This window comes from Acomys russatus, chromosome 24, assembly GCF_903995435.1.
Source record: "Acomys russatus chromosome 24, mAcoRus1.1, whole genome shotgun sequence".
NCBI lineage: Eukaryota > Metazoa > Chordata > Mammalia > Rodentia > Muridae > Acomys > Acomys russatus.
In genome coordinates this window covers 14,504,014-14,517,601 of record NC_067160.1, presented here as the reverse complement: position 1 = coordinate 14,517,601, position 13,588 = coordinate 14,504,014, and the positions used below count along the sequence as shown (strand labels likewise).

Below are 13,588 nucleotides of genomic sequence, written 5' to 3'. Positions count from 1 at the left end.
TGTGGGCCGCCAGGGCAGTACAAGAGGGGTGTCATGTTCATTCTTTTTTAAAGAGTGTCCCTGGGTGGTGCGGAGACCAGCCCATCCCTAGCAGTGGTGTAGTTATAATTGAACATGTTAGGAGTAGCCTTCCATAGACATCTGTCCTAATACCATTCAGTTCCAACACACACACACACACACACACACACACACACACACACACACACACAAAGGTGTCTGTTAGGCCATCATTTAAACCCACCCTCTTCCCATAGAGTATTTGGAGCTTCCCACATTAAGAATAAATGGAATGGTTCTCTCTGTGGTTGTGGAGTCTTAGGCCAGAGTGAACTAAATACCACCCGGGTCGGTTTTACTGCCAGCTGCTCTAACATGGAACAGATGCCCAGACAGTGGCATCTGATTGTCCTACAGGAGGCTAGACATCTACAACAGTGGTGATAGTAGATAGATTTCCTTATGAGGGTTGTGATAGAGTCCATCTTTGCCTCTCTCTTATCCCCTGGTGTCTGTTGGAATCTTTCCATATATAGCTCCAATGTCATGTTGGCCAGGTCTGCACTTTGTGAGTCTTCATATGGCCTTCCTTCTGTGCAGAGATGTCCCTGTGTCCAGATTTTTTTTTTTCCCACAGGACATTGGTTAGAGCCCACACTAGTGACTCACCTTAACTTGTGTCTTCAAAGACCCTGTTTCCATACAGTGTCACATTTGGAGGCTCTGGGGCTTAGTCCCACAGCATGTCTTTTGTGAATAATAAAGTTCATCACATAAACTTCCTTATAGCGAGCAAGCCTTGCTTTTAAGAGACAACACTGAGGATGAAAAAGACAAATCTCACAAGTGAGCTGTGTCCAGGGTCACATTATTTCCACTTTGTGGGAGAATTGGAAGAAACGACCTGCAGCCAACTTTGTCTTTGTACTTTCTTGTGATGCTGGGCATGGAAGCCAGGGCCCTGGGTATACTAGGCAAGTGTTGTACCCCAGAGCTGCACTGCCAGTTCAGGCATCCAATTTAAAAGAAAAATCCTGAGCTCCTTGCCTATCTTACTGAATAGCATCATGGGTTAATGTTTTAAGCACAGTGACTTCCATGAGAGAACATCTCTCACTACAGTAAACTCACAGATTTATCTCAGAAACTTAGTGGTAGGTCAAAATCCATTAACAACTGACCTTGGCAATTTACCTAAGATGAAGACACCATTATTATATATTTCTTATAAGTGTGTTGCCACTGACTTCCTAATCTCTTTCCAGTGTCTTATTCTATGAATTGATTAGCTGAGATTTTTGCAAAACAGCAAATGAAGTGGGGAGTAGTTGACACAAAGCCAAGACCCCAGGCGTGGGTCTCTTCTTAGAGCACTATTTGTTGAGTCAGTCCAGGCAGATACTCAGATGGATGGATGCCTTGTGTTCAGTGATGTATATAGACCTCCATGGCTTCGAAGTGTGTCTACACACGCTTTCCCAGCGAGGATGCCTGGATGATGTGATCCTTGCAATAAGGAAGCACCAAGCAGCTTGGTGATGAGGTACTGAGACAGCCTTCTCTCCCTTGCCATCCCCTGGTTCCCCACTCACAGAGCAGGTGTGGCCCCAGCTGTCATCCGGTGACTGGCTCTGATCACTTCTAACGCTGCTCTCAAGGCCTTCATGTATCTCTTTTGGCTGATTTCCTCTGTCCTCCAATTCTGTGCTTTTACTACCTTCATTTTCCCATAGTTCTATCCTCCTCTTACCCATGTTGCTCCTTCTGGAAAGATGCAAAATCAAAGATAATAGAAAAGACATATTGCCACAAAAGAAGTATAAAATAGACAAAAGTCAATGTGTTAATTTAGCATTAGGCTATTGCCCAGGTATAATTCCTTAATATAGAAATATATTTAACATACAAATAAAATATATATGCATATTTTGTGTGTGTGTGTGTGTGTGTGTGTGTGTGTGTGTGTATTAAGAGGTATTTGTAAGGTCCCAGCCCAGAGAAAAAAACTATTTGTGCTTAAAGTGACTAATGCCATTCATACAAGGCTGTCCTTTTTTTTTTTTTTTTTTTTTTTTTTTTTTTTTTTTTTTTTAATGCTATATTTTTGTTCATTGTCCTAAGAAATTGAATTTTGATCTCAGGCCCTGTCCACATCACTAACTTGGGATGAAGACACCCTACACAGACAGTCATGCCCAAACTGACACTTAAGAACAAACGACTAGATCCTCTTGCTGCCCTAGAATTAACACAAAATGTAATTTCTCTTTTCTCCCTTCCAGATTCCGTTTTAAATGATTTTGTTATGATGCACTGTGTTTTTATGCCAAATACCCAGCTTTGCCCTGCCCTGGTGGCCCAATATCCTTTCACTGTGGTAAGTCTCTGCTCTCAGAAACACCCCACACGAAATGGTCATTGCCTCACTCCATCTCCTGAAGGTAAGTCTGGCTCAGAGCACGCTGTGCTCTTTAGTCTTACCAGACTCTGAAATGCTAGCGTTTTCCCTGGTGTAGGCAGGCATCTGCCTTTTCTTGCCTGTGGGTTTTACTAACTGTATGAAGCACAAGCCAAGTTACTTCGTCTTAGTCCGTTTTTCCATTGCTATAGCAGAATTCCCAACACTGGGTTGTTTGTGAAGAAAGGAAGTTGATTTAGCTCATGGTTCTGGAGGATGGAGGTCTCCAGACCAGGCAGCTGCATCTGTCAAGGGCCTTGCACTGTGTCATTAAATGACAAAAGCAGAAAGCTTGACAGGCGTGTGCAAAAGAGACAACGCAGGAAGTGTGGTTTCACTTTGTAACAACCTGTCTTCACAAGGTCTCATCAGTCCCAGACAGTGAGAGTCACTAACCCTGCCCTCAGAGAGAGATACGAATGTGTCTACAAGGGCAGTGCTTCCGTGACTAACTGCTCTCTTAAGGGTCCTTCCACTCCTCAAAACCTTAGAGTGTCACTCAGATTTTGACACGAGTGTCAGAGAAGACAAACCGCATCCAAACCGGACACTCAGGAAGGCAAGGCTGACATTTCTTCCTGGACTGATCTCTTTATGTCACATTGCCTTAAAACAAAAAGCCAATACTTGAAATTCTAAGGACAGTCCAATAGACAGATCAAAAGCTGTGTCTGGTTGATGGCAACTTTTCAATAATGGTCTGAACTGACCAGTTGGCAAGCATTGGAATCGTAAACATTCAAAATGATAAACTGCATAAAAGAAGTGAATTTTGTGGATGTCAGTTTTGGAAGCGACGTGAAAGCTTATCTTCTAATTCTGCTTTATTTTTAGAGGCACAAATATTTAGGCCCCAAAATGCTTTGCCCTTTCGGAGCAACTAAACACATCCCGAGATTGCCTCTTTAGTCCTTTGCTTGAGCAGTCCAATCAGTGTTGGCATACTTCCCTTTCTCAAAATTATAGTTGTCCTATTTCGTTCTCATTTTCTGCTCACCCAGAATTCACTTTGAAGTCAACAGAATGTGTGAGGATGGGAGATTTGAGTTGAATGCATTACTCAGAGGAAACTGCAAGAGTAAGATTCGGGTGTTTATTTGCCTGGAAACGATATTTCCAAGTAATGACAGCTTAATGAGTCTTACCTATATTGTGTATTCTTTCCGGCTCACCTTCAATTTTCTAAGGTGGAAATTAACATATTCAGGGACTCCTCATGCTCTCTTCACTCTATACATGCTGAGTGTTATGAGACCTTTGAGATTTGTTGGAAGGAAAATAAAAACCACTTCTGAATTCAGCTTGATTCCCTCGGTGGTTAGTGTGCCAATAAGCCTAAACTGGGCAAACCCAAAGGTGAGAGTTGCACTGGCCAAGCCTTTATCTCTATACGTTAAAGCCCCTACACAAAGCTTATGCCAGTCTCTTCACTTAGTAGCTCCTCCCCTTTAAGAGGGACTCAGAGTGTTCATGGTGCCAGCTGTTTTGAAAGCAGCAGCTCCACAGGGAAGGCTCATGCCATGCCCAGTCAGAGAAGGAGTGGGGGTGACGGTGTTGTAAAGAAGAAAGCACAAGCACCCATAGGAGACCTGCGTATCCCGTGCCAACTCCTCAGCAGAGCGAGGCAAGCAATATGGCTGGATATAATGTGCACTGCCTGGCACCTCCAAACATCCTTTTTCTGTGAGGACTTAGATTCTCTTCTTTGTTCTACTTTGATTCAGCCCTCTGGGTTTGAGTTTCAGACATTCTTCCAAGAGTTTTGAACTATGCCATCATCTTATCCTCACAAGATTCTGTTTGAGTTAGCGTAAGCATTGCTTTGCAGATGTGGACCTTAAAGCCCTCTGCAAGCATGGAGTGACATTCCCAGTGCAGTGGCAGGGTCATCTGGGATTTATCACTTGTTCTCTTCATAATTAATTTCTTTAAAGGCATATTTAAGTTGTTGCTGATTCTATAACCTTTAATTACAGTTTCAGAACATTTCTTCAAAATGCACTGCATTTATACAGGCCCTTTATACAACCAAAGAGCCTTGCTAAAACCAAACAAAATTACCCATTGGACTTCCACCTATGCTAAACATCCTCAGAGATTTTCTTAGCACATTCTTTTTAAAAGGAGGAGAAAGAAGAGAGGGAAGAGGAGGGGGAGTGGGAGGGGAGAGGAAGAGGAAGAGGAGGAGGAAGGAGGAGGAGGAAGGAGGAGGAGGAAGAGGAGGAGACCCTTCTAGTTTTAACAGTTTCCAGAATGTGCAAGGCCCTTAGGGCACCTCATTTGCATATTTACCAAAAAACCCAAGGGCATCCTAACAAACTAGTACCAGTTTTGGCCTGCAGATGAGCTTGTAGGGAGAATTACTAGTGAGGCTCTGGGCCATAAAATAGTCTAGTCACCACTGTCCAATGCATGCTAGTTTCATGGCCACTGAGTTAAAATTGGACTTGTAATGAACTGGCTTCAGTGTGACTTAACTGCTCTTGTTTTAGTTTACATTGGCACATGCGGCTAATGGCCACCACATTAGGTGCCAGAAGCTGAGCCCTTAGGCTTTAGGAGCAGGAGATTCTAATAAGAATTGTTCTGTGATGGCTAGACATAATGTTCCAGAAAGCCAGGGCTCTTCCTGTCAAGAGTAAGGAAAGGGGCAGGGCTCCATCCTCAAGGTTGTGTATGTTCGAGGGCTTGTGCAATATGCAGTTTTCTGCCTTCCTCATGGTGATGGCATAGATAAGGCCCTTAGATCATCTACTTTTCTGGCCACAAGTAACATAAACCAACTGCGACTGACTTAAGGAATAAAATGACTCATCAGAAGGGAATGGGGCAACTTGGCAAACAGGGAATCCAAAGGATCCCAGACCTTAGGAAGGGGCCTGGGCTGGCAGGTATTCAAGGCCTTACAGATGAGACAGGCCCTCACCGAACCTTCTGGGCCCTTGACTCATTCCCACATCCTGAGGATGGGGTCTGCTTGGCACTGTCATCAGTGGGCAGCTCGGACATATGGAGGTAAAAGTGTTTTCTGTACAGGTTTACAGAGGCAGCCTGGCACGACAAAGTGAGTGGAGAAACGGCAAAACAACATGTATGTATGTATGTATGTATGTATGTATGTACGTATGTATGTATATGCATGAATGTGTGTGTATGTGTGTCTATGTGTACATGTTTACTGTACCCCATAAGCAGCTGGATATTGTATGTGCAGCCAGACAAATCAGTTGACTCCCGTGTTCTTAACACAGGGCACAGGAGTGGCAAAGTACTTAAGCACATTTTTGTGACTTGATGGGTTTTGGTAAAGTACAGAGTGTTTTCAAAGTACTTGACATCTCTGACTTTTCACAGCAGCCCTAAAAAGAAGTAGTCAGTATTTTTTCACTGTTCTTTTTCCAAATCAATAAACTAGGATAATGAAAAATTATGATTTGCTCAGAGAAAGGTAATTACCAGCACAGAAAAGATTCGAGCCCAGAGCCACTGACACCTATTTCTGTCCTTAATCCGCATTGTGTGTCTTGTCTATTTTTGCTTTAAGCATAGAAAAAGGTGGTAGAACTCAGTTTAACATTAATATATCAGCCCTTTTATGTGCTAATGAGAGAGACTCTATTCATTAAATACACTTTGGACATGATTTGACCTGATGAATACAAGTGCTTTATAATGAGTCTTAAAATCATATTTGTTCATTTCCTATACTTTTCATCTCTAGCTTTTTAAATCTTTTTAAAAATCTATATTTAAAAATCAGTTCAATTTTCCTTTAGTTTAAAAAGAAAATTAAAGCTGCCAGTATATAAAACCTTATCATTTCCCAGATATAACTATGGCTTACATTTTAGTGTATATTCTTCTCATCTCATCCTTTTTAATACATGGAGATGCATACTTTAAAAAAACATTCCCATTCTGAGTGAGTTAACCCAGAAGCAGAAAGACTCACACGGTATCTACTCACTTAGAATTGGTCACTAGCCCAAGAGGCATGTCCCACGAAAGTCTTCACTTACCAGGAGATTGGAATAGACATGAGGACATTCTATTGGGACTCTAGGTAAGAGAAATATAGGAGATGGGGAAATAGAAGGATCCAGAGGATCTTAGAAACCTACAAGAAGAACAACATAACGAGTGGATCAGGGCCCAAGGGGTCTGCTCAAACTATTACACTAACCAAGGACGATACAAGTAGTAAACACCAAAGCCCTACTCTGATCTAGCCAATGGACAGGACATTCTCCACAGTTATATGGAGAGCAGGGACTGACTCTGATATGAACTCTGGTGCCCCATATTTGACGACCTCCCCTTGGTGGGGAACCCTGGTGGCACTCAAAGAAAGAATAGGCAGGCTACCAAGATGACACTTGATAGCCTGTGACCATAAAGTGGGGAAGAAGATCACCCTCAATCATGGGCCTAGGGGAGGGGAATAGGGTGGGGGTAGGAGGAAGGGAGGAACGGGAGGATACAAGTGATGAGAGAACAATTTAGTTGTAATCTGAATAAATTAATTACTTTTTTAAAAATTCTCATTCTGGGCCTGGAGAGATTGCTCAGTAGTTAGGAACACTGGCTGCTCTTCCAGAGGATCCAGGTTCAACTCCCAGCACCCACATGGCTGCTCACAACTGTCTGTAACTCCTTTTCCATGGGATCTGACACACTCACACAGACATACATGTAGCCAACACACCAATGTACATAAAATAAAAATAAAGTATCAAAAAACAAATTCTCATTCTCTCCCCACTCCTTGTGTGTGTGTGTGTGTGTGTGTGTGTGTGTGTGTGTATGTGTGTGTATATGTCTGTGTGTCTGTATATCTGTGTGTGTGTATGGGTATATGTGTATGTGCATCTGTATGTATGTGTGAAGGAGTATATGTACACATGTTTATATGTACAGGCCAAAAGTTAACCTTGGGTGCTGTTCCTCAGGAACCATCCACCTTGGTTTTCAGAGCAGGGCCTCTCACTAGGATATTGGGCTAGCTCACTAGGCTAGGCAAGCTGGCCCGTGAGCCCCAGGGACCCACCTGCACTTCCCTTCTGAGCACTGACTTTACAAGCACACATCACCATGCCTGGCTGTTTAAGGTGAGTTGTAGGTATCCAAGTCAAGTCATCACGCTTGTACAACAGTCTTCTCCTCAGCCTGACGTACAGTTGTAAACGCGAGAATGGGACTATGTTGTAATTTCATGCTTTTTTTTTTTTTCACTAACAGGATCTTATGAACATCTTTCTATGCCATTGAATATTTTCTACCATTTTTCTAAATATAAGCAGTGTTGTCATCATCATGACACTTTCCCTGCAAAACTTTTCAATTGCCACAAAAAGAGAAAGAGAAAAATCCACCTGACATCTTAGCTCTGTTAATAGTTTTACAAAAAACACAATAGAATTTGGGAGGGGGAGAGAGGTATAGCATGTTTTGGTTTTGGTGTCTGGGAGTTCTTTTTTAAACCAAATTCTTTTCCTGGTGTCTTCCTTCTCTGCTTTATGACTGAACCCTACCATAGCCTTCAACTCAGTAAGTGGTCAGTATGAGTTAACACTGTTTGCCAGTTTGACAACCAGCTCCTTGATGCCCAGTGTTTTTAGAGTGTTTATTTTTTCAACACACATTTCCCCTAATATGAGACCAAAGGAAATGGTGTATTACTTAATTCATTTGATATATAAGAGAAAGCTAAGGCCTGGAGGACCAATAAACACTGAAGAGTCTGTATATGCCGTCAGGAGAGTGTTATAGAAACACGGTTGTTTTTTGTAGTCTTGTGCTGAACCTAACTCTACAGTATGCAAGCCATCATAGGAGGCCTTTCTGACCATGCTTAGGGGCTTAGCTGCCCTTGCAAAGAGTCTCAAGGGCCCCATGTAGACTGGGCCAGTGAGGCTTTCCGGGCTTCTGGGCAAAAAGCATTTGAAACATTTAAGGCAGAAAATAGGAAGCATACAACCCCAACTACTAGAACCAACCATCTGGGCACTGTAATGGAGGTGAGGAACTCAAGGGTAAACCTGAACAAGTCAGCAGTCACAGAACTGGGGTCTGTAGCGGCTTCGCCAGCATTTGGACCAGGCAAGAACTCACGCTGCCAATAGGTTTGCATGTCAGTGAATACCAGTCTTTGTTATTTAGGACAGATTCTGACAGAAGCTAAAAGGACCCTAAGTGATAAATGGTTTCTATTTAAACATATATAAATTTAAATACAGCGGTAATTTTGGTTGAATATTTTCTATTAGCATACTAATTTCCTTTGGCTGAGGATCAGGACAAATTTTATGCTTTTGACATGGAAGTAATTTATTTAGTTTCTAAATTAAAAGGGAAAAATGGAATATAGATTTGCTACTAAGTTCTAGTTAAAACTGTCTTTTATGCACTTTGTTCCTGTACAGAAACAAACATAGCAGAGTCTCATTCAGGGAAGACATGGTCTACATCATCTGTAGTTCTGTGAAACTGACCTGGAAATACTGTCTGTATGAATTGGCTGGGTGTTTCAACAGGAACGCATATTAAAAAAAAAAAAAAAAAAAAAAAAGACTGGTTTTGTTGTAAATGAAAGATTAACAAAGCAGTGTTAGGTTCATATTCTTTAGGTGAAGTGAGCTTGTGGGAACATGCTTTAGATTTATTCTTAAAGACCTATTTTTTGTTGTTTTGTTTTTAATTATGTGTGGGTCTGTGCAAATGAATGAGGGTGCCCATGGAGACCAAAGGCACTGTTTCCCCCTAGAGCTGACATTACAGGCTGTTGCTAGCTGCCCCGTGTGAGTGCTGGGGACCAAGCTTGAGTTCAGTGCTCTTAATTACTCAGAATCCTGCCGACAGCTTGTGTTAAGTACTCCTGACTGCTGAGCCATCTCTCTAGCCACCTCTTTAGAGTTCTAAAGGAAAAATTGTCAACTTAAATTTGCCTTAAGTCAGGTCTTAGCGCTGTGGCCCCTTTTTGAGTTCTGGAAAACGTTTGTCTGTATTGTCACCATCAGAGCAATTTCCCTCCGCAGTTATGTAGTTTGAGAATTTCTTTCTGGTAAGGACATTTTGATTTGTTGATAAGAACACTATGTCCTGATTGGAAGAAAACAACCGTCTTGGTAGATAAGCTGCAAGTCCCTGGAAGACGTCTATGTCCTCAGCCTCATAGCATAACTTAGGGTATGGACTCTCAACCGCTTCTCACGATAGAAGTAAGATTATACAGTTTACTAATATGTTCCAAATTACACTACCAATGTTAGCAGAAAATGTGAACTCTGACAGTGTGTTACTGGGGGTGGGGGTGGGGGGTGGCGGTCACATCCTAACTGTTTAGCTATAAGTAAGTACAGACCCTCCTTTGAAACTTAAGAGGAATATGGTAAGAGTCAGGGGCTTCTAAAAAACAGAATTCTGGAGAGGTAAAAATATTCTAGGCAAGAAAACTGGAGACATGTAAAGAAACTGTTGGTACTGCAGATGCTTCTGGAAGCCTGGAGTTAATAGCCACACATGAACACGGGGGAGCAGGGGAGGGCAACGTGTGTTGGGTCTAAACAGTGTCACTGATGAGAAATTTCCAGAGGCAGGGCAAGAGTTCCCAGAGCGCAGTAGCGATGGCCTACTAAACACTGCCTCTGTTGCAGCCCCTGCGTCTTGTTCATTTTAGCCCATTACCCTCACTTTGGAGCTAACTGAAGAGCACCTCCAGGCTCCACGCAGACGACAGACTGACTGACCCACGCAAACCGTCCCGTTCTAGAACTTGAACATTCATTCCAGGAAAGGATGGTGGCCAGAGTGTTGAACTGCTCCACAAAAAGGCATGCGGGCAGCAGTGAGGCCCCAGGTTCCAGTGGGAGAGGGGGTGTGGCGGGGTCACGGCGGGGGGGGGGGGGGGGGGGGGGAGAGCTCTGAAGCCAGAAGAAGGTCCTGTTTAAGATGTGCTGCCTCCAAGCCTGCCTCCAAGCCACAGTACGGGCAATTATGCCTCACCTCTCTGAGACCTCTCTGCATAATAGGGGTAATTATTCCTTGCCCTACCCACTCTCGGGGCCATTCTGAAGATCAAATGAGGCTATGTGTGTGAAAGTACATTATAAACCCGGACACCCCCATTAAATACCACCATGATAATTGTGCCGTGAGAGGAGTTTGGCATAAAGTAAAGACTACAGAAGCTTTGTCTCCTCAGTGGGCAGATGACCCCCAAAGTTTGTTTTCAGTCGCAAGCAGAGATCTTGTATGCAAAGCAGGATTTTAAAAAAACAACAACATTGAAGAGTGTCAGTTTGAATGTTGATAAGTGTTTTATAAATAGCTGCATAATTAGCATGTACTTACTGCAAAAAGTATACATAATATTTTATTCCCTGTTGTAGGCTGTAATGAATCTGCTGTCTCTACATCCTAGGAGGTTTTCACTTACTTTCCCTGCGATAATTTTAATACGTGGCACCATTATTAGCTGAATTAAGAATAAGTAAATGAGCAGTTAAAAAAAAAATACAGAAAAATTACAGGTGCCTGTGGTGAGTAAGATAATAACTAGGTAAAAATATATGAAATAATTACAGTGTTTGAACGGCAGAGCCGGCATGAGGAAAATGACTCAATGGAATCTCAAGCCTGCTGTAGGGAAGGGTGGAAGTGCAGCCTGCCTTGTGGCCTTCGCCTCATCCATTTCCAGCCCTGCACATGCACCCAGCCTCTCCTCAGCCAAAGGACACAACGCTGAACCAGCTGGTCCTCTTCCGTGGAGACCGTCACCCTGGGAGCTTGCTTGTCCTCTTGTAGCTTTAGTAACCGATAGTAAATGTTCCTGGTTAAAAGATGTGCCAGGTGTTTTGACATCTGTGCAGACTTCCTGTACCTGGTGGCGTTGGAGCCTTTATAAACTTATTTAGCGACAGAGCTATGGTCCGTGTTTGGTGCCATCACGGAGAAAGATTTCAGGTCATTTGGATGCGAGTCTGGACGAGCTGTGATGTGTTTTGGAGAAGTATGTTCTGTGTTAGCATTCCAAACTGCGCAATGCTTTTAAGGTAGTTAACCAACCAGGGTTTGAGGGCTCTTTTGTGCCTGGTTCCAAAAATAGTAAATGGAGGGATCTACTGTGTCTTTAAAACCTGGGCCTAGCCTTAACGGTTCTGACCCAGTGCTGCTCCATACAGAGCAAAGTCTCCTTTACAGAGAAGGCTCAGGCTGGTACTGAATCGTGGTGGGTGTGGCAGCGAGCTGGTTGTGACGCCATCGATGGCAGGGAATACAATGCAAGCGATCTAGGTCAGACACTAGCAGGTCCTGCCTCTCTAACTCAGTTTACCCGAGCAGGGGCAGTTACCCTTTCATTTTCTAGCTGTTCTTTGTGTGCTTTGAGAATTTGGGGAGAGATTTTTCTCTATCCCCAGTGAATGGCCCTGCTACCCACCAGACCTCTGAATCTGCTGCATAGCTCATGTTTAATAAGGACATGACTATTATATGAAATCGAACAAAGCAGCCTGGACTGGGGACTGTCGCGGGGAAGTGAGTTCCAGCCCGAGAGGTTCATTGATAAGTTTTGGGAAGTCATTTAAACTTGTTCTGCCTCAGTTTTCTATTGAGTTCAAAGAAATGCTATCAAAAAGCTAGGAAAACTATGATTCCTGCTGCATCTAAAAATCAGCTATATATAAGGCTGGGTTTGACCATTTAAACTATGTATTTTCTTATAGCCCTTCAACCCTTCTCAAACTTGGGTTAAGTTCTTGTAGGAGTGAGCAAAAAACCCACTCCCTGGAACCATCTCAGGAAGTTAATTACCTATGAAGTCCTCTCTGTGTCCCTTGAGAATCTGACTCCAGGGACTGGGGAGGTAGGTGGCTGAACTAACAAAGTGCCTGCTGTGTACACACAAGGACTGAGTTCAGACCCCAAGAGCCTATGTAAAATCCAGGTATGATGTGTAACCTAGCCATAGAGGCCAGGTGGGAAATAGTGTTTGCTGGCCAGATAGACCTGTCTCAAGGGACTAAATAAACAAGACAGAGAGTGGCCAAGGAAGACATCTACCACTGACCGCTGACCTCTGGCCTCCATGGGGGTATGCGCGTGCTGGCGATGGCCGCACACATTCACGGAGGAATCCACACACATTCAGGGAACTGCCTGCCTGGGAAGGAGCCTGAGCACAGAAAGAACAATAGTAGCCCAACTCAGCTTAGTCAGGATAAACATCTGTGAGAGGAAAGGCCAGACTCTGTGAAATAGGTCAGTTAGTTTCCTACAGGGGAAAAATGCTTAGTTTCCACGAGAAAAAAAAAAAAAAAAAAGACACACACACACACATACACACACACACACATTTCCCTCCGTACTTTTGGTCATTCTTATCTGCCGGGTGGCTCTGGCTAGAAATGACTCTAGGGAATTAGAATTGAGGGGTTGGAGAAGGAAGTGAAGGAGGAGGAGGAGGAGGACGATGACAACGATGATGACAACAGGAATCTCATAGTAAGAATTTTGCTTCCCTCGGGGATGGAGAGAAGACTCAGAGAGATTAAGCGCACTGGCTGCTCTTGCAGAGGACCCATGCTCAATTCCCAGCACCCACACGGTACCTCACAACCGTCTTCAACTCCAATTTCAGGGGACCCAAAACCCTCACACAGACACGCATGCAGGTAAAGTGCTCATGCGCATAAAATAAAGATAAGGTTTTAAACTGAAGGGTAAAAAGAAAAGAATTTTGCTTTCCCAAATGCAATTATTTTTTACTAATATAAAGCAAACTAGTGTAGAGGCCTCATTGGCCGTGTTTGGGACAGTGGGCACAAAAAGAGCCCTGTCTGCATTTGTAAGCCCGATACTGATGTCGTCGGAGGCATCTGGTGAGCAGACCTCCTCCTTCAGAGCCTTAAGGTTTCTTTCATCTTCACATAGTCCCTCCTAAGTTTGTAGGGAACATTTTATGCATATGCTCACTCCCATGAGCGTTCTGAAGGTGTTTTATAAATGTAAATTTTTACAAACACTTGAAACATGATCATATCAATCTGCCCAATTATGTGTTCTGTCATTGACTGCAGACAACAACAACAACAAAAACTAGATTTCAATACCGACAGAAAGGTCAAGAAAAGC

General features: G+C 43.2%; 1 protein-coding gene across 1 annotated transcript in view; it reads left to right on the top strand.

Moving 5' to 3' along the window:
- Positions 1-13,588, top strand: part of Rapgef4 (Rap guanine nucleotide exchange factor 4) — a 287,611-nt gene that overhangs the window by 237,236 nt on the left and 36,787 nt on the right. The window contains exon 17 of the mRNA XM_051166215.1: positions 2,283-2,361. Within this exon, the coding sequence (XP_051022172.1) occupies positions 2,283-2,361 (79 nt within the window). The remainder of the gene's footprint in view (positions 1-2,282; positions 2,362-13,588) is intronic.